The 21,959-nt window shown below is 42.5% G+C and overlaps 2 protein-coding genes across 3 annotated transcripts in view; both read left to right on the forward strand.

The window, feature by feature from the left end:
• The first annotated feature begins 1,711 nt into the window (after positions 1-1,711).
• LOC136957702 (nuclear factor 7, ovary-like) lies at positions 1,712-10,903 on the forward strand. 2 transcript variants are annotated; one of them, XM_067251835.1, is made up of 6 exons: positions 1,712-2,299; positions 2,513-2,608; positions 3,718-3,948; positions 4,035-4,057; positions 4,141-4,259; positions 9,087-10,903. In XM_067251835.1, the coding sequence occupies exons 1-6, from the start codon at positions 1,913-1,915 to the stop codon at positions 9,719-9,721; spliced, it is 1,491 nt and encodes a 496-aa protein (XP_067107936.1). In that variant the 5' UTR covers positions 1,712-1,912; the 3' UTR covers positions 9,722-10,903. The 2 variants fall into 2 exon arrangements, with proteins under 2 accessions (XP_067107936.1, XP_067107937.1); XM_067251836.1 differs by having other exon boundaries at positions 2,516-2,608.
• An 8,819-nt stretch (positions 10,904-19,722) lies between these two features.
• The window catches only part of ankrd33ba (ankyrin repeat domain 33ba), a 12,968-nt gene continuing 10,731 nt past the window's right edge, over positions 19,723-21,959 (forward strand). The window contains 1 exon segment of the mRNA XM_067251752.1: positions 19,723-20,867. Within this exon segment, the coding sequence (XP_067107853.1) occupies positions 20,454-20,867 (414 nt within the window). The 5' untranslated portion in view covers positions 19,723-20,453.

The raw sequence follows: 21,959 nt of genomic DNA on the forward strand, positions 1-21,959 counted from the left end.
AATAAGGCTACTCGGTGTACTGTCCAGCTGTCTTCAACCCTGTGTATTCCTAACCTGTTTTATTGTAATGTTATTTTGGTAAGCCCATCACATTGACCAGAGGCTCTGCCCTTACCATTTGTGCTCTCACACTGCCATCTAGTGGGCATTTTAGCGATCTTAAATATACAAGCTTAATTATTTTCTCAGTAAGTATTCAGTAGCTTACAAAATAGCCTACAGTTGTTTATAATGTCACTGTCAATTTATATGAGCCTATTTCTTAACCTTAATTCGTATTTTTCGGAAATAAAACCGCAGTTTATAACCCGATTTTACATTTTTCTTGTAGTGGTGCGGTTTATATTTCGAAGCGGTTTAGAGAATGTTTTTATAACGAAACAACAGTAGAAACACTTTTCATGAACGCTATTTAGCCCAGAGTAGCGTCGCACATATGTGATCGTTCGAATGCAGGTCTCACAGCGTAACGTCGCATATGCAATTTCGAACATTCCAACTGAATATTTTCCGATGGACAAAAACTATGCCACAAACGCTTTTAGTATGGCTTCAAAATGTACTAATGAGAAGGCTAACAAGTAACACTAGCATGGTAGTGACATTGCTACGAGTATTATGCTAGCTAACTTAGCCCGGAAGCTAACTAAAGCTAGCTGTCTACCGTTTCGGAAAATTAACTTATGCTTTGGGGACCGTCGGAAATATTTAGAACTCACGTGTCTAAAGGTAAACATTAGTTAATTCCCGGGCAATAGAAAACATACATTATGCACTTACTTTCGTTTTCGAAGTGTGTTACACAACATTTATACTTGCAGCTTTACGTTTATACGTTTATATTCAGATTTACAAATACAAAGCTCCCATTCTGGTGGGGTGCGGTTTATAGAAAATGCGGCTTATTTTCAGAAAAATAAGGTACTCAGACGATCGAAATTGTGTTTCCGATCTTAAATGTAAACCTTTTTTGAAATGTGAATATGATATAGTATACAAGCTTAATTATTTTCTCAGTAAGTATTCAGTAGCTTACAAAATAGCCTACAGTTGTTTATAATGTCACTGCCAATTTATATGAGCCTATTTCTTAACCTTAATTCAATAAAGATTGGTTGAGTGGGGACAGTGCATCTGGTTTCCCCTCAGAAACAAATGAAGTGGTAGCACCCAATTTTAAACGTGTACAGATGTTAAAAACGGCCGCGTACAGATGACATACATTGACGTACACGAACGTTAAATTTGGGGTTTTGGCACAAACGGCGTTCCATAGTATGATAGCGAAGACAAAGGGGTCTGCCCGAGCGTCAATATTTGACGAGTTGGGATGAGACTGGGTTGGCTTTTTTGCGACATAACTCTTCTTTTCGATGATCGCCTGGTCTGCCTCTGTTGTCCATGTGCGCAAACAATCTAAACTTGTCTAGCTTGAATTAGCGTTGATTGTTAGTGGAACGGAACTAGTGGAACGACTTTAGGCTTAAGTCTAAATTGACCTTTACCTCAGCGAGGCTTTTTCGTGTAAGCGCAGATTTCGTTAGCAACGTTGATGGAATACTCTGCAGTTACTACCATAGACATATATACATGTATATATGTCTATGGTTACTACAATACACACGGACCAGACATGGATACGGTTTACTTTCTGGTTTCCTGAAGCCACACCCACATTATGACTCACAAAACAGGAAGCAGCGTTCAGTGTTTCTCTGCTCACCAACAGACTCTGAGATTCACCGTTCTACTCTAGAGAAAATTGGACTAAATCACAACAAAAACTTAGAAGAGAGAGATACTGCTTATAAACAACTACAGGAGGAAATACTGTCATTTACAGATACTTTAACTCACTGCTGACTGAATCGGAGTGAAAGTAAACGTCATACTACAGCAGGAGGGTGAGAAAATGGCGTCCAGCTCGTCTCGACAGGAGGATCTCTCCTGTCCTATGTGCTGTGACATCTTTAATGATCCTGTCCTCCTGTCATGTAGCCACAGCTTCTGTAAAGACTGCCTGCAGGAATACTGGAAACAGAGAGAATCATGTGAATGCCCACTCTGTAGGAGAAGATCTTCCAATCCAGATCCACCATGTAACCTGGTCCTGAAGAACCTGTGTGAGTCCTTCTTACAGGAGAGACGAGGGTCTGAGGTGCTCTGCAGTCTGCACAGTGAGAAACTCAAGCTCTTCTGTCTGGATGATAAACAGCCAGTGTGTGTGGTGTGTCAAACGTCGAAACCACACTCCAACCACAGATGTATACCCATAGATGAAGCTGCACAGAATCATAAGGTTTGAATAGTAATAACATGATGTGTTTTTTAAATATAATATGTATGTAAAATAAACGTTGTTAGTATCAGAATCCTTAGATATGTTTTATTGTATGTGAAGTATCCTATTTCCTCATTCTGTAGAAACTTTGAATGTAATTCCTTCTTCTGGATTTTGTCAGAACTAAGTCACTAAATAACATTTCTTTAAAACGGGTATGTTTCATTCCAGGAGGAACTCCAGCCTGCTCTGAAGTCCTTACAGGAGAAGCTTAAGATCTTTAATGAAGTTAAACAGACCTGTGATCAAACCACAAATCATATTAAGGTAAAAGTGTTGACTAATAAAATAATACAACTCTGCTTTGACATTTAAAACTGAACATTTAAAATCTGGGGCCTGTTCCATAAAGGCCGCTGAAAAAAGCTATGATTAAAGTCCCAAATCTGACTTGAATTAAGCTAACAAGTTCACGCAATCCGACTAATTCAAGTCAGATTCAAGAAGTCAAGATAATTGCTGGTGCACCCTATTCTTAAGCAGCCCGAGAGGTAGAACATGGATGATATCGATCCACCACGGCAAAAAGCAATTCACACGGCCACGTGACTTCTCCAGAAAGAATGTTCCCTTTAAGCTGTGTACTATGACAGCTCCCTCATCCACAACTTTTTGACTTGCTCGCATCTTTCTCCGCTGCCATTACTGAACTACAACTCAAACTAGCACACAACATCAACGTCATCGTTCTCAGCCATTCCCTCTGTTCACTGATTGGCCCTACAAAAAATTCATTTGAGAAAACCGACTTATGTGCTGAATTCCCAGACCTAGTACAGAAGCAAAATCAAAATTGAGCGGAAGTACGTAGGAGGGCAGAGCCAGGCTAACTGTTAACTATTATGTAGCCATGATAATTATACTGGGATCATTTAGATTGAGATGTAGCATGTATCTGCCTTAACAGTTGATATCACAAACTACCATATAGCCATATGTTTAACGTAGGCTATGAAGGTTAGTATCATTATAAAATCATTGTTCATTATTGTTGAATGGATTCAATGTTTTATTTATCAAAGATGATTTTCTATAAATGTACATGGAACAGATAGTGGTAAAAAAAAACAAAAGAAAACAGGCAGAAAGTCTGTGTTGAATCTTTGTTTTCCCATCTGGTTAAGCAACAAAACGTGCTAAGCCTCACAGTTAGCTTGCCCTGGACCAGGTTAATTTTGCACCATAAGTTACCATAGCAACTAAATTGAGATGGCTTCATTCACTCACCCACCCACCAACCATAGTACCTGCGTTGAGCTGGTTTTATGGAACCGAATGCACTGGAAATTAGTCTGACTGACATGAGCCTGGCTTATTCTGTAAACTCAACAGGGTCCTGGTCACCTAAACCTCTGTATGAATCCCCATGTCTCCAGATCCAGACACAGCACACAGAGAGGCAGATTAAGGAGGAATTTAAGAAGCTTCACCAGTTTCTACAAGGGGAAGAGGAGGCCAGTATAGCTGCACTGAGGAAGGAGGAGGAGCAGAAGAATCAGGTGATGAAGGAGAAGATTGAGGGGCTGAGCAGAGAGATATCAACACTTTCACACACAATCAGAGCCATAGAGGAGGAGCTGAGAGCTGAAGACATCTCATTCCTGCAGGTCAGGACTGATCTCTCTACGTTCATATGGAATGGCTGGCTGGGTGTGTTTATGAGTGTCTAACTTCATCTTCATTATCTCCACAGAACTACAAGGACACAGTGAAAAGGTAAGTGACCTGCCTCCTGTCTCTCTCCTCTGTGGTTTTGAACCCAACCCCACAGCAGCTCTGACTCCAGAATGTTCTTCCAGAGCCCAGTCCACTCTGCCGGATCCACAGCTGGTCTCAGGAGCACTGATAGATGTGGCCAAACATGTGGGCAACCTGACCTTCAGAGTCTGGGAGAAGATGCAGAACATTGTTACATGCAGTGAGTTTCTGATCATGTACTCATTAATATTCCATATACAGTTAGGTCCATAAATATTTGGACATTGACACAATTTTAATCATTTTGGCTCTGTATACCACCACAATGGATTTGAAATGAAACAATCAAGATGTGCTTTAAGTGCAGACTTTCAGCTTTAATTTCAGGGTATTTACATCCAAATCAGGTGAACGGTGTAGGAATTACAACACATTTTATATGTGCCCCCCCCCCCCCTTTTTAACCCTTGTGTTATCTTCGGGTCATTGTGACCCATCAGTCATTGTGACCCACCGTCGTATTGCGACAACTTTACCACATACAAAAACAAAGTGAAGCATTTTCTTTTAATCGTTGGGCTGTCTCAGACCCCCACATTGCAAAGGTTAAAAGAAAATAATTTTTATTTGTTTTTGTATTGGGTAAAATTGGGTAAACACAACGATGGTTCGTTATGAACCTTTGGGTCATGTGACCCGAAGGCAGCACGAGGGTTAAGGGACCAAAAATAATTGGACAAACTAACATAATCATAAATCTAATTGTCACTTTTAATACTTGGTTGCAAATCCTTTGCAGTCAATGACAGCCTGAAGTCTGGAACCCATAGACATCACCAGACGCTGGGTTTCGTCCCTGGTGATGCTCTGCCAGGCCTCTACTGCAACTGTCTTCAGTTTCTGCTTTTTCTTGGGGCATTTTCCCTTCAGTTTTGTCTTTAGCAAGTGAAATGCATGCTCAATTGGATTTAGGTCAGGTGATTGACTTGGCCATTGCAGAACATTCCACTTCTTTGCCTTAAAAAACTCTTTGGTTGCTTTCGCAGTATGCTTCGGGTCATTGTCCATCTGCACTGTGAAGTGCCGTCCTATGAGTTCTGAAGCATTTGGCTGAATCTGAGCAGATAATATTGCCCGAAACACTTCAGAATTCATCCTACTGCTTTTGTCAGCAGTCACATCATCGATAAATACAAGAGAACCAGTTCCATTGGCAGCCATACATGCCCACGCCATAACACTACCTCCACCATGCTTCACTGATAAGGTGGTATGCTTTGGATCATGAGCAGTTCCTTCCCTTCTCCATACTCTTCTCTTCCCATCATTCTGGTACAAGTTGATCTTGGTCTCATCTGTCCATAGGATGTTGTTCCAGAACTGTACAGGCTCTTTTAGATGTTTTTTGGCAAACTCTAATCTGGTCTTCCTGTTTTTGAGACTCACCAATGGTTTACATCTTGTGGTGAACCCTCTGTATTTACTCTGGTGAAGTCTTCTCTTAATTGTTGACTTTGACACAGATACGCCTACCTCCTGGAGAGTGTTCTTGATCTGGCCAACTGTTGTGAAGGGGTTTTTCTTCACCAGGGAAAGAATTCTTCTGTCATCCACCACAGTTGTTTTCCGTGGTCTTCCGGGTCTTTTGGTGTTGCTGAGCTCACCAGTGCGTTCTTTCTTTTTAAGAATGTACCAAACAGTTGATTTGGCCACACCTAATGTTTTTGCTATCTCTCTGATAGGTTTGTTTTGATTTTTCAGCCTAACGATGGCTTGCTTCACTGATGGTGACAGCTCTTTGGACTTCATATTGAGAGTTGACAGCAACAGATTCCAAACACAAATACCATACTTGAAATGAACTCTAGACCTTTTATCTGCTCCTTGTCAATGAAATAACGAACTCCCTTTATGAGGGAATAACATACACCTGGCCATGGAACAGCTGAGCAGCCAATTGTCCAATTACTTTTGGTCCCTTAAAAAGGGGGGGGCCACATATCAAATGGGTTGTAATTCCTACACCGTTCACTTGATTTGGATGTAAATACCCTGAAATTAAAGCTGAAAGTCTGCACTTAAAGCACGTCTTGATTGTTTCATTTCAAATCCATTGTGGTGGTATACAGAGCCAAAATGATGAAAATTGTGTCAATGTCCAAATATTTATGGACCTAACTGTAGTACTACTAACAATATCCTGCATTAGTGATCATGATCCATCTTATCATTCTCATATCTGTCTATAGACCATCTATGTCAAAGTTATAGTTATAGTGAACTGTATTGTCAATCAGACCATGCAACAAGTAATTACCGTATTTTTCTGAAATAAAACCGCGGTTTATAACCCGATTTCACATTTTGGTAGTGCAGTTTATATTTAGAAGCGGTTTAGAGAAAGTTTTTATAACAAAACAACTGTAGAAACACTTTTTTCATGAACGCTATTTAGCCCGGAGTAGCGTCGCACATATGTGATCGTTCGAATGCAGGTCTCACAGCGTAACGTTGCATATGCGATTTCGAACATTCCAACTGAATATTTTCCGATGGACAAAAAGTATGCCACAAACGCTTTATTATGGCTTTAAAATTTACTAACGACAAGGCTAACAAGTAACACTAGCATGGTAGTAGCATTGCTACGAGTATTATGCTAGCTAACTTAGCCCAGAAGCTAACTAAAGCTAGCTGTCTACCGTTTCGGAAAATTAACTCACGCTTTGGGGACCGTCGGAAATATTTAGAACTCACGTGTCTAAAGGTAAACATTAGTTAATTCCCGGGCAATAGAAAACATACATTATGCACTTACTTTCGTTTTCGAAGTGTGTTACACAACATTTATACTTGCAGCTTTACGTTTATACGTTTATATTCAGATTTACAAACACAAAGCTCCCATTCTGGTGGGGTGCGGTTTATAAAAAATGCAGCTTATTTTCCAAAAAATACGGTACACAGACGATCGAAATTGTGTTTCCCCATACTCCAAATGTGCAAGTAATACAACATTTGAACATTTGACGTAATAGTGCAAACAAACATCAACAAGTTAAAAACAATATATACGATAAGAACAACATATAAAAGTAAAGTGAGTCAGGGTAAAGGGGCTGAGCAGTTAGGGATGCGGGCAAGTAATCAGAAGGTTACCGGTTCGATTCCAGGCTGTGCAAAATGACGTTGTGTCCTTGGGCAAGGCACTTCACCTTACTTGCCTCGGGGGAATGTCCCTGTACTTACTGTAAGTCGCTCTGGATAAGAGTGTCTGCTAAATGACTAAAATGACTAAATGAAAGTGCAAAGTGCTGAATAGCAGCATGGATACTATATGTTATTTTTGCATATAAGTGCATAGGTCAGACATTGAACTTACAGAGTTAAAAATAATAATAATTTAGGAGTCCGTTGGTCCTTAGTGGGAGTATGTGGCGCAGGAGCACCTGTTCATGAGATTTCACTTTTTCAAGAGATGTCACTACAGTGCAGCATACAAACTGAACATGACCATTGTTACTTAATGCACTGTATTGCTCGAACATCTCCAGTGTTTCCTCTAGAATTGTGTTTAGCAGTGGGGCCAGATCTGTCCAAACCCCTTAATTTAAATTTGCAAGAAGTATAAACTAATGCAATAAGAGGCTTGATTGAACAGACTACATAAATTATACGATTTACAGTTCTCAAGGACTCACACACGCAATCTCAACTGCGGTGTGAAGCGCATGTCCGTGCTATTCTCCGACATGCACTCTAACAATCACTGCTGATAGACAGCCTTTTGTACAGCCCTATTTCTGATACTGTGGCGGCAGAAATTTAGATCATTAAAAAAAAGATCAAAATCAACATAGAGGAAACACTGCATCTCACACCAATACCAGCCTGATATGTTGAATACAGCATGATCAACGCATGTAGAATAACAATGACATCCATGTACATGATAGTTAAGTACCGTATTTTAGGGAAAATAAGCCACATTTTCTAAGCCACATCCCACCAGAATGGGAGCTTTGTGTTTGTAAATCGTAGTATAAGCTGCACTGGAATACAGGCCGCACTTGATACGGGAGCAATGATACTGTAACGCCGGCTAGCGTTGAGAATTGAAGACGAGGAATAATGCTCACAACTGTTTATTTACTCATGAACACTTTCACATTGGACAGCTTGGATAGCCATCTAACTAGACAACATTCACAATCAGGGTGAACACTCAAATTATCTAAACTACAGACCATAGAACTACACATATCAAAACAGAACGAACACAACAATAGAACTCCGAAGAATGCTTACCTAACTAAGCTAATGTCCTTAACTTTGTAGCTTTTCATCTTGCCGCGGGGCATTCTGGGTACCAAGAGCATTGTCGCTACAATACCAAGCAATACACGAGTATAGGCGATGTGTAACACACTTCGATTGTGGATGTCCTGATATAAAGCCAAGTCACTCATTTAGTGGCAAAATCCATTGTTATGTTTACAAAATTATTTTAGATATAGTATAAATTTAGCTAGCTTGCAAATCCTGAGGATAGCCTGCCGAAGTTGAATTAGCCAATGTCGTTAGCGATGCTAGCTAACGTTAGTTTGCTAGCTGTATATAACATTTCACTGGGACTTGCCGCTGTTTGATTTACTGAAATTATTGTGAAATGTTATGTTCTACTAGCCATTTACCTACTTAAGCCAGTCACTATTTCCAAGCCCTGATAGTGTAACTGACACGACACAGTAAATAATTCCTCTAATAAGCCTCCGTTCAAGTGTTGAGCATTAAATTAGCTGTAGAGATCTGTAGTCTGTAGAGATCTTGGGACAAAGCCACTTTTTTGTTCTAAAACCGGGCCATAAGCCGCATCGAAATATAAGCCGTACAACCACAAGAAACCTGTAAAATCAGGGTACAAACCGTGGCTTTATTTCCGAAAAATACGGTAATCATTAGTGGGTTTGTCATGGTGTCAACTCCTGGTGGGTGAGGGTGTAAACATCAAACACTGCATCAACACAAACCTGATCTCTCTCCTCAGCTCCTGTGATTCTGGACCCCAACACTGCCCATCCAGACCTCATCCTGTCTGAGGATCTGACCAGTGTCAGACTCAGTCAGGAGAGACAGAAGCTTCCTGAAAACCCAGAGAGGTTTGATTACTATGGATGGGTCCTGGGCTCTGAGGGCTTTAACTCAGGGACACACAGCTGGGATGTTGAGGTTGGAGACAGTACAGTCTGGTACCTGGGTGTGGTAGCAGAGTCTGTCCAGAGGAAGGGGGTCTTATGGGGTGGAGACTGGGGGATCTGGTTCTACCATGGTGAATATAAAGCAAGATCTTCATCAGCTCTGTTAACTGCTCTCACAGTGAGACAGAAACCTCAGAGGATCAGATTGCAGCTGGACTATGACAGAGGAAAGCTGTCATTCTCTGACTCTGATAGAAACACACACCTACACACATTCACACACACCTTCATTGAGAGAGTGTTTCCTTACATTGGTAATCGCTGCATTCTGCACTCTCTGAGGATCTTACCAGTGAGGGAGGGAGAGAAGGGACAGATAAGAGGGGGAGAGGATGGAGAGAGGGGGAGAAAGAAGAGAGAAAATAGAAAAAGGAGGAAAAGGAGAAGGAGAGAGGAAGGACAGATGAGTGAGAGAGTGGAGTGAGAGGACAAATAGAGGAAGGAGTGTGGGAAGAGAGGAGGGAGGGAGAGAGAAGAGGGGGCAGAAAGGACAAAGAGAGATGAGGGAGAGGGGTGAGAGGTAGTGGAGAGAGCAGAGAGATAACATAGTGAGAGACAGAGGAGGGAGACATAGAAGGAGTTGAGGAGGGGGGGAGAAAGTGTCTCATACAAACTACAAGGGCCACCTATCCCACCAATGAGGCAAAAGGGGCGGAATCAGGCAGCGGCAAATCAGTGGACACGGCTATCCCCAACCCGTAGACCATCAACGAATAAAAGAGAGAGTGGTATATTTAACACCCAATGAAGTGAAGAAGTAACTCATCTGGCGATTGGATGTTGTATCTCATGACCAATCAGAGGAGAGATGGAACGAGGGTCTGATAGAAACCTCCCAGTGACATGGGGCTGGTGGAGGATATAACCTCAGCACTGAGGTGGTGAAAGCTGCACAGCTCTCAGAGTACAGATGAGTCTGTCTACTAGTGCCACCGAAGACCCAGGACACTTCAAACTGTCGTCTTTATATCATGTATTACTTTAAATATATACCATATGTACTGTATACTGTTTATAATCATATTTATAAAAATAAAAAAAAGAGTTTACTATGTCAAAAGTCTGCCTAGAGGTCACATTGTCATGACAACCATTTTTATTATTATTTTTGTATGCTTTCTGAAATGGTTGCTGTGGTGTGTTGTGAAGTGTTGGTCTGGTGACCTGTGAGGTTCAACTTAAAGGGAACAACAATGAGAGGAAAATGTATGTATGTCTGTCCGCTCGCTCTAGACTCCTCCGTGACTGGAGCAGGAGGGAGAGGCTGGCTGGTATCCACTGGTGTAGGGCCAGCCTCCTCTCATTGCAGTCCAGTATTAATCACTGGGAGGAGCTGGAGATCTGATCCTGGATCAGAAGCTGGTAACTGCTTTTACTCATGTTAGGTGACAGGTCATCTGTTCATCATTCCGTCTGGTGTTAAATTAACCACATTCCTTCTGCAATTCATCTAGCTGACACACACACAAACACGTACTCATACACACATACACACACTAAAACACACACCTCTGTATTTTATGAACAGAGATTAGATTGTTCAGAGACCAGACTGTCACACAAGTCCTCCTTTCTCTTCTGTTCAGTTCAATAAAGATTCATTGGATTCGGTACTTGAGTATTCCAGTGTTTTTGTCTGTGTGTGTTTGCATTAGTGTATCTGTGTGTGTACGTGTGTTTGTGTCTGTCTGTCTATCCACACATCCCAACAGGACCTGGGGGTTGTTCCATCAACGTCGCTAACGCAAGTCGCGCTTACACGAATAAGTCTCACTTGGGTAAATGTCAACTTAGACTTAAGCCTCAAGCCGTTCCACTAACGTTCCGTTCCACTAACAGGCAACGTTAATTCAAGCTAGACTTCAATAAGCTTAGACTGTGCAGCCCAGATCAGGCGATCGTCGAAAATTCTGAACAAATCTGAAAGAAAACTGGACTAAAATCATAACTCACACTGTGAAGAGAGAGATACTGCCTTTACACAACTACAGGAGGAAATGCTGTCATTTACAGAGACTTTAACTCACTGCTGACTGAATCAGAGTAAGTTTTAAACACTTTGACTGCAAAGTGTAAGTAAACTTCAGACCACCGCAGGAGGGTGTGATTGGGTGACAAAATGGCGTCCAGCTCGTCTCTCCCAGAGGAGGATCTCTCCTGTTCTGTGTGCTGTGACATCTTTAAAGATCCTGTCTTCCTGTCATGTAGTCACAGCTTCTGTAAAGCCTGTCTGCAGGAATACTGGAAGGTAAAGGAAGAAAGAGATTGTCCAGTTTGCAGAAGAAAATCATCAAAGGATTTACTTCCCCCTAACCTGGCTCTGAAGAACCTGTGTGAGTTACAGGAGAGACGTCAGAGAGCTTCAGCAGGGTCTGAGGTGCTCTGCAGTCTGCACAGTGAGAAACTCAAGCTCTACTGTCTGGATGATAAACAGCCAGTGTGTGTGGTGTGTCAGACATCTAGAAAACACAAAACCCACGACTGCTGCCCCATAGATGAAGCTGCACAGGATCACAAGGTATGATAGAGTTGGTATGACAGAGTAGACACAGATTTATTATTTAGGCTTAAACAATATGAGTAAAAGTATGTAGTAGACACACCTGTATGGACATCCCATTCTAAATCCATGGACGTTAAGCTGGAGTTGGCTCCACCATTGCAGCTGACAGCTGCCACTCTTCTGGGAAGGCCAAATCCATATCAAATTTCATGATGTTGGAATCAGAGCTGTCCATATACTGAGCAGTTTCCACATACTATTGGCAATATAGTCTTTGTTAATATTAGAATATTTTATATTATTTGAAATGTCATAATGATTTATTGTTTCTCTGCTTCGATTCTCATTCCTTCTACTGAGTTTCGTCTCAGATCCAGCTGGTTAAATGAGAGGATGAACTACTTTTACTCCTGAAATGTTTTGTTTCATTCCAGGAGGAACTCCAGCCTGCTCTGAAGTCCTTACAGGAGAAGCTGAAAGTCTTTAAAATAGTTAAACAAACCTGTGATCAAACAGCAAATCACATTAAGGTAAAAAATATTGATTAATAAAATAATATAACACTGTTTTTTACCGTAACCTAAGTCTCTGTATGAACCTCCATGTGTCCAGATCCAGACCCAGCACACAGAGGGGCAGATTAAGGAGGAGTTTAAGAAGCTTCACCAGTTTCTACAAGAGGAAGAGGAGGCCAGGATAGCTGCACTGAGGAAGGAGGAGAAGCAGAAGAGTCTACATACAGTTCTCTCCTTCACCAGTAGAGGGCAACATAGTACAGCAACGTTGTTGTCCCAGTTGAGATACTATACAACTGTCCACTGTTTATCAAGCATTGCATTCAAAACAATAAAGCCTCTGGTAATGAAACACATTGAATATCAACAAGAGAAATCTGCAAGCTCTGGTAGAAGGACTAGACTCAGAGGTCAGGGTGGAGCTAGCAGCTCCCTGGAGCAGCATATATATATATATATATGTACCCTTAGTATAGATAGTCCACATATTTAAATTTTAGGTATATGTTTATTGTATGCACCTTCCTGCCAAAGCAAATTCCTTGTCTGTGCAAACTTTCATGGCGAATAAATCCCATTCTGATTCTGATTCTGATTATAGCACATATACAGTATATACACGGTATATGTGAGATAACAACACGGTGCCTTGCTGAGAGCAAATGGATTTGATACCTACTTGAGGCCAATTGATGCTCAGGTGAGTTATCTACTGTGTGGAGGTAGCATGTTCTTCCTTTGCTCACATGCTACTGACACCAGCACAAAACAACATGCAGAACTGGCCATGACAGGGATGAGCACTTGGACCTGGCCCTATTAACTTAACTATGTCATGCTGTGTTACATTGTTGTTTATCTCTCTCGTGCTCCTGAGTTTTATACACACTATCCTCTCCTCCACCAGTAGAGGGCGACATAGTACTCCAGATTGATTCTTTCACCCTTGGACACAAACTTCTTGAACCAGTTTAGAGACAGTTTACCTCTACACTGTTAGTCATCACATTCAAAACAATGAAGCTTTTGGCCTTTTTAACAACTTTAAATAAACCAATATAATATCAACAATATAAATGTGCAGGCTCTGGTAGAAGGACTAGACTCTGGACAGAGTTGAGCTAGCAGCTCCCTGTAACAGATAATTCCTTTTAGTTGGAGTGTAGGTTTAATGATCTTAATTTACCTTAATAATATCTGTCTTAATTATCTCTATGTGAAGTATTCCACCAGCCTCTTTCTTTATGTGTCTGTTCTCCTCTCCTTACCTGTCTGTCTACCTTTATGGCCTTCTCTCTATACCTGTCTGTCTACCTGTCTGTCCTTGTCTCCCTACCTGTCTGTCTACCTGTCTGTCCTTCTCTCTATACCTGTCTGTCTACCTTTCTGTCCTTCTCTCTATCAGGGCCGGTCCTTCCTATAGGCGACATAGGCAACCGCCTAGGGCGGCATGAAGAGGGGGGGGGGCATTTTCCGAAGTGCATCCATTAATTAACCCTCCCGCACTACCAGCAGAGGGTGCCAACCGATACTGCTCTCTATACCTGTCTGCCTGCTGACCCATCATCATGCTGGTCAATCTAGTACCTCACGTTGACATACAGGATATTCACGTATGGTCCATGTTACATATCCTCAAAGCCAGGAAGAGTGAGTGGGCTTCGCTGGGAGAGAGGTGTGTGTGTTTGTGTGTGTCCGTGTTTGTGTGTGTGAGAGAGAAAGAGTATACTGTATAGGGGGATAAATTGACCACTGTGGGGTTAGACCACTCTAATTATATTACGAATCTCTTACTGTCACCTCCCATGGCCTAATTCTTTAGGGGTATTGTATGAGATTTGATGAAGGGATCAAACATTGTCAAGGCAGACTGACTTACAAGTAGAGCTTACAGTGAATACTTCCCAAGGCCATGGGGCTCGAATCAAGATGACATGTTTTTATTTTTGTAGCACTTTATAATAAATACACACAATAAACCATTAACAATGGATTAGTTCATAGTTTAATCATAATTGAGTATCATCATCATATTTAGTAAACATTTGTAAATGTTAGTAATCTATAAAAAATGTATAAATGTATAAATATTGTCACAACTGATTCAATAACAATTCATAAGCTATATGATAATATTTTGGGTTATCATTTTTTCATAATTCCCACATAATGTATATATATATATATATATAAATAACCATATATGGTCATATTTATTAGATTTGGCAATTATAAAGGAGTTGTAAAAGTCATGTTATGGGTTTATAAGGTCAATAAGAAAGCATTAGGTAGAGGTTGGGTAACAACTTATAAACATATGGATATATGTAATCATACATATCATGTATTGGATATAATGTAATGGTTAAGGGAAATGTTAATAAATATTTGACACCTATTTATACATTAAGTCATGTCAGTAATGCTGATAAAGAATGTATTCATTGTTGGGTAGGTGTTTTGTGTGGCCTCATGTAAAGTGATTTTCTGTTCCATGTGTCTGAAGACAGGGACCTGGAAAAGAGTCTTGCTTTTTCTACAAATAAATAATGCCGTGACACCCAAAAGTACGACATTGTGTTGTATTTCACCCCTATCTAATGCATATTGATATGTTTGCGTACTTAGCTATTCAGTGTGCGTTTATGTAAGTTAGTTTATATAACTATATAAGTTAGTTTTCTCTCCAAATAAATGCCATTTGATATGCCGTAAGGTATTATGTGATGGCTCAAAGATATCAAACTCAGACTTAGAAATCACTTAGCAAACCTTTGTCATCTTAGTTTAACTGGTGAGAGGTTATTCGTCATACAGTTTATATCAGTAAGAGAGAGAAACAGAGAGAATGAGAGATATTGTCAGCCATTGTGAAACGCAGATAAGACAAGTGTTCATATCGGCCTGGTCCTCTAAGCAACACAGCAGACACACACGCAACGATAAGCCTAGTTAGAGAGATATCCCAGAACAAATGCCTAGAATGAACACACACACCAGGCTAGCATACGCCTTATCACACACAACCACATACTTGAAGCACATGCTACAACATGTCCTATCAATGCGCAATGTGTCACTTAATGAGAGAAATCACTGGGATTCAGGACATTGACCCAGGGTCAGGTATTACATGTCAAGCTGTTGGTAAATGCTGTGGTTTGTGTGGGGCTGAACTGGTCCCAGGTCTGTTCATAGGTTGAGTGTACCAGAGCAGGGGTGAGGCTTGCGTGCTGTGCAGTAGAAACAGGGCAGCCAAGACCTGAACTAAAGCCAAAAAACAGGAAATCTCTCTTCTAAATCCTGGATGCGTGCATGCCCTGGCATCACTGTACACCCCCCCCACACACACACACACACACACACACACACACACACACACATACACACACAAATATGCACGCACTCTCAGCTGGCTTGCTTGGTGTTTTCTGTCTAAACCAGGAGATAGTCTCATGACGTTACATAAGTCACAGTACCTTTAACATGCGGTTGCCAGGTTGGGTGATGGTGTCAAGAGCCAGGAGACAAAGCAGTAACAGGAAACAAGATCAGGGGGATTTCACGTTTCCTGCTGGTTTTGGCAACCGTGGGCTGCAACACACACCCCACCCCACTCGGCCGTTAAATGTGGGGTTCATAGCCAGTACTTGGGGGGCCAGTAAGGGGGTGGGGGGTGGGTGAGGCAGAGAATCAGAGCCCCACCTTGACTTCTTTTTACTCATCAGAAATGCTAAGTCATTTATGAGCTCAAACCTTAAGCTGTTCTGACCATTCTCTTGTCTCCTGGTAATGGGCTTGCTAACATTATTTTGGAGTTCTTCAGCCTTTTCTGGACCACTGTGTTTCTCTGTAGTATCTGTGTATCACAACTGTAGGCGTCAGGCCAGAGTTTCTGGACAGAACGATTGCAAAACAGACTGGAGCCTGTAATCTGCGCCTGGCTCCGAAACAGTCTCTTCTAGGGAGATGACGAGGGTGAAGGACTGGTGTGAGAAAGAGAGGGGGAGAAAGAGGAGGAGTGGACAGAGCCAGAAAGAGAGAAAGAGAGAGAGAGAGAGAAGTGGGGAGTGAAGTGATGAAGGAGAGGAAGGAAGACAGCCCCTCAACGGACTTGGAAAGGAGGAGAGATGATAGGAGCCAGAGAGAACACCACAGCTGGACAATTGAAAGCCCATCAAAGTTAGGAAACGGTTTGATCTTTACCGTAAACAGAGCTGAATTCCCAGCCTCAGAACCTGAAATATTTGTATATTTTTTTACACATAACTATACCTACACTGTTGTAAAACATAATCATTTCAATTGAAAAACAAAGAATTCTCAATATCTTCAGCTAGACCTTCCACTGAGACTCATGTCATTTTGTTCCTCTGGGGAAACCCTCTGTGAAAGACCACCACAGTCGCAGGTGGGCGACTGGTCTCTCTCCTCTAGGGGTCCCCAGGGAGGGATGGTGAGACCGGCTGACCTCATGGGTCTGGAGGCTGTGGACGTGACGGATCCTCCCAGCTCCTCCAGCTACATGGGTCTCCCTGGCACGGTCAGAAGGACAGAGCAGAGCTTTCACATTCCACATGTCGGAGAGAAATAGATTTCTGATTTACTTGGAAGAAATGTGGCCTTGTAAATGTGTGTGTGTTTGTGTGTGTGTTAGGGTGGGTGGGTGTGGGTGGGTGTGGGTGGGTGTGGGGGGGGGGGGGGGTTGAGCATTGGCATGATTGGTAAAAGGCTTGTCTACCCATCCCTGACTATATTATTCTATATACTGTATTAGTCTACTTCTAAGAGATAAGATGGCTTCTGGTGTTCCCTGTTTTGGATCTCACACCCACAGAGATGTTGGCAGAAATATGAACTTCAATAAAGTGGTTCTATTTATGTAATTGTATTTATGTGTTTGCTCTTTCAATCAACTCAAAAGTCATTTACAAACAGCCAACCTTTGCAAATGAGGTAAAATTGTAAGTGATTCAAAGTTGTTCATCATCACTTATGTATATGTATATGTATATAACAGGGAGTCAGGTGGCTGAGCGGTTAAAGAATCGGGCTAGTAATCAGAAGGTCGCTGGTTCGATTCCCGGCCGTGCCAAAATGACGTTGTGTCCTTGGGCAAGGCACTTCACCCTACTTGCCTCGGGGGAATGTCCCTGTAATTACTGTAAGTCACTCTGGATAAGAGCGTCTGCTAAAATGACTAAAAATGTAAAAAAAAAAAAAATATGTGTATAATTGAAGTACATGCTTTGACCAACACACAGACACACACAGATACAAATGCCCTTACAAATGTGTCCTCTATGCTGGCTGATTAGCTGATTGGGCCACCCTTATGAAACTTGCTAATCAAGCTATTAATACTGAGTGAATTAGTGCTTTGCTGGAAAAGGGAAAACCCTTTATAGAGACATACACATTGACATACAACCCCCCCCCCCCCCACACACACACACACACACAAACACCCCTTCACCACACACACACGGCACACACATGCACAAAGGCACACACACCACAGGCTCACACATACATCCCACACCCACCCTCCCACCCACCCACCGCACGGCGCACACACAGGCCAGCGTGGTGGAGAAACAGCTCACAGGAGATCTTTGTGTACAGCTTCGCAGCTCCTAGTATTTCCATAGAGCAGCGTGGGGCTGAGGTGTAGGGCTGAGGTGTGGGGCTGAGGTGTGGTTAGAGGAGTGAATGAATGCCTGTGGGGACCACATGCTCTGACTTGTCCCGGTCCCTGTTGGCTAACTCATGTTGTTTTGCCTTCGAAGCACATAGATGCAGAACGGACGTAAATCCATGAGGAATCTCTCCCGAGGAAAAGCTTGAACACCATCAGGAGTCCAGGCCTCAAGCTCTCCAAAAAACGAAAATGGCAGTCCTGTCTGGGGCAAGATGTTTGTTCTGTTCACGTCCACTGATTTGCTCTTTGGGAACCCCTACAGAAGGTGTTCAGGAGTTCCATCAAATAATAACGCAACACAGAATTCCGGATCCTTCCATATACTTTGCTCTATTAGAATCGTTATGTATTTGTATGGTGCTATGCGTATGCCTATTAGAAGTATTTGTGCGTCCCAGTGCACATAATCTCACTCAGTGCAATCGCAGATTTATGGAAATACCAATTCAAAGGCAGGCAAACCCAGGTAGGGAATGTTCCAGAAGGGGGGTGGTCTCCTGTAGGGCTTCCCTCTCTCTGATTGTCTATCTTGGGATTTATCTGGCTGCTCTGAGCCTACCTGAGCTAATGTCATTAGCTCAGGTAGCTATGCTAGCTCTGGGGTGTACTGTAAAGACAAGGCTGGGTCACACCTGGTACAAAGAGCTGCCCTCAGGTATTCACACGCCGAAATTAGCGAACACTCACAAACAAACAGGCACCCAGTAGAGGAGATAGAGGGAGGGAGCTGAGGCCTGAGATGAGTGTAAAGAGAAGAGAGGAGAACAGTTTCAGAGTAAAGAATGTGTTCATGTCACAGTTAATAATAATGATTTCACAGTCTAACTCACAGCAGTATAGCGCGGTGGAAAGGAATAGGCTACGAGAAGAGAGTTGTTTCCCCGAGTGTCCATTTGGGAGATACCACACTACACGGGCCTTTAGGGGCAATCTTGGAAAAACAAGACACATTAGGAAAGCCAGCAGTTCTTGGCTTCAACCCTGTGTGTCTCTTAGTGTGGTGGGGGAGGGGGAGAGGGAGGGGGAGAGGGCAGTGTGCTTGTCTGGACAGCTCTTCCCTCTCCTGTAGGATCAGATTAGCTGCCCTATGTGCTGATACACTGCAGACTGAGAGCCTGTGCCAATAACAGATTAGGGTCAAACACACACACACACACACACACACACACACACACACACACACACACACACACACACACACACACACACACACACACACACACACACACAGTATAGAGGCACCCTCACTGGCCTTCTAGGTACCAGCGTTCCATATTCATATCACAGCTGCATCAGGCAACGGAAATATTAACTATTTGTTATATCCTGCCAATTTATTGTCCTGAATTCATGTTGTATTTAAAATCTAAAATCTAAATACAGTTTGCAGACGCAAATACAAAGACTCTAAACACATGTCATAACCTCGTTTGATTCTAAATCACAACAGATGCCTTGACTCAGGATTTTGTAAAGCTGACAATCACTACATGAATCAACTGAGACAAAGAAATTCCCGTACTTTTCTCTCCTCACAACAGAAAGACATCGGGACAGCACCTGATTCCAATTTCCACGAAACAGTAACTCTAGTTTCGTAACAGCGAGTTACTGCTTAATGAATTAGTTGTAGCCTACCAGACCACGCGAGTGACAGCTTGCAAATATTAAACTGGTTCAGTTAAGGGTATGGGCGGTATAGAAAACCAGACCTCGGACATGGCCCTTTTGCAAGAATTTTAACAGTTATAAGAAGGTTGCGGGGCTGGTCTCATGTAGGTCGAACGGCATCTGAAAAGTATTTTCAATCGGACAAAGCGAGAGACAAAGACACCGAGAGAAATTAGAGAGGGCGAGCGGGAGGCAAATCGGATTAGCAGAACGCAGTTTATCCAAGCAGCAGTTTCACTACGATCTAGATGGATGCGTGGAGGCGTACTCGTGCTTTTGTGCTTAACTCTTTTTAACCTAACTCTCACAACTTCTGCCTTTCTAGCCTACGAATACTTTGGACATAACGTATTGGTTTCAATTCGGTAGAGTAGGCTAACGGGGAGTAGGTATGAAACTCGGACCAAACGTGTCGTCTGTTGATGTTTTTGCTGTTCTCGTCGTAAACTGGGGCAAAATGGATTATAACCCCTGTGTAGCCTAATATTACGCGGAGTTGATACCCGGACAGAGGACTCAACGGTTTGAAACATTACATGTCCTTTTCTAGGGGAGCGCATGATGCTGGAATATCCGGGTAGAATATCCCGGTGTGGCAGGAACTCGCTTGGTTTGACCGAATCATGTTTTTTTATCAAGTCATCCATTTGTCTATTACTTTTCAACTTTGAGAAGTTGGACTCTCGGCGTTGATGTTGGTGAAGTCCTCGCCGGCGTCCCACCACCAGCGTTCCTTCCCCCCGAGGACACTGTCTTAGGGGGTTAGATGGTGCTGATCACCGACGACAGGGATGGAGGAGGCTCCTCTTCTGTTCGAGTTAAACCGCTTCAGCAGAGTCCTAAAGCCGCCGCACAGGTCCACCCGGCCATAGCCGAGGAACCACCGTCCTTCTCGGATGATGACTACCTGGGATCCTGCGAGTCCGAGGGAGAGGATGACGACTTTGAAGAATATGACAACTTTGAGGACTTTCCGGATACAAGGAGTATTGTGTCGGACGATTCGTTCTACCCACCGGACGATGTTTTCGCGGACTCGGAACGGTCACTATCTCCAGACAGTCCTGAGCCGCTGTCGTTCTTTCAAGCGTGCCGCACAAACAACGCAACGATTGTCCGGCTCATGATAAGACAAGGCGTTAGAGAGGAGGAAGTTAGAGAGATGGATAAAAATAACAGGGTAGGTTTTGTTTCGTACCATTATATTGTATCACGTATACGGTGTATTTTTGTATCTGTTTTATCTGGCCAGGCACTACACAGGCCACACAGGTGTGTGAAAGTATACCTGTGCGTAATGACGCACCACCAGCAGCTATAGCGAAGCACATTGTGTAAACCTTTCGGGGGGCATCTATCTAGAATGGGTTAATTAGGATAATTACATTTGTTTTGTACGTTATTCATATTAATGTTTCGACCAACATAAAAGTAACACAATTAAAACATCTAATGAAAGAGCTGTTTTGAAAGACGACGTAGTGTGAAGGTGTCAATGGCCCCAATCCCATTAGCGAGTGAAAGTGTTTAATACTACTAATGGCCCAGCCTTCTTCACACCTGAGTAAGTAGGGTAAAGTGTGGGTGAGACGGTTTGTCTTATGATAAGCTTAGCAAAATACATGACAGAATAATACTGCCCTAAACTGAGCATTTTAAATCCTCTCAGAGTAGAGTAACCATAGTGTTCAGGTATAACTACACACAGATCTACTTGTTTGTGTGCACACATGCATTGGCGTCTCTGTGTTTGTGTGTTGAGTATCCTGCCTGGTCTGCATGAGTCAAGTTTAGCCCCAAGCTCTGCTAGTCTAAATTACAGCAGGAAAACAGAGCCACTCTGTCCAACAACCAGTGCATTGTGGGTTCCTGTTTGTGGTTAAATGTAGCTGGTTGGGCTAAAATCAGTTTGGGCAGACAGTGTGTGTGAGTGTGTAAATAAATAAATAAATACAAAGATTAGTATGGTTGCAAAGTAATTTTCCAAATTGCTAGGTCTCAGGAGGCTAGTTAAAACCCATAGGAGGACTACTAGTTCTTCTGTCATCGCTGGAGACAAGTTACACAAACAACCTATACCAAGTAATGTGTGTGTTTGTGTCCCTCTGACAGTTGGTTAGAGGTTTCATCCGCCTGGCTGGGCGCACACACCAGAGTCCTCTTTGCAGAATCGATGGTGAGGTCATAGGCCTTAGGGGATGGATGGGAGGCGATTACGTCAGTGGAATGGCACGATTACGTCAGAATGTCTTCCCCATGCTGGCTCAAAGCC

Source organism: Osmerus mordax, chromosome 15 (genome assembly GCF_038355195.1).
Source record: "Osmerus mordax isolate fOsmMor3 chromosome 15, fOsmMor3.pri, whole genome shotgun sequence".
NCBI classification, from domain to species: Eukaryota; Metazoa; Chordata; class Actinopteri; order Osmeriformes; family Osmeridae; genus Osmerus; species Osmerus mordax.

Excerpts from the sequence above, each read along its gene's own strand:
- LOC136957702 (XM_067251835.1), top strand. The coding sequence starts at position 1,913 with ATGGCGTCCAGCTCGTCTCGACAGGAGGATCTCTCCTGTCCTATGTGC. Across the intron at positions 2,609-3,717 it reads AAACCACAAATCATATTAAG|ATCCAGACACAGCACACAGA; the intron begins GTAAAAGTGTTG and ends CCATGTCTCCAG. Across the intron at positions 3,949-4,034 it reads AAGACATCTCATTCCTGCAG|AACTACAAGGACACAGTGAA; the intron begins GTCAGGACTGAT and ends TTATCTCCACAG.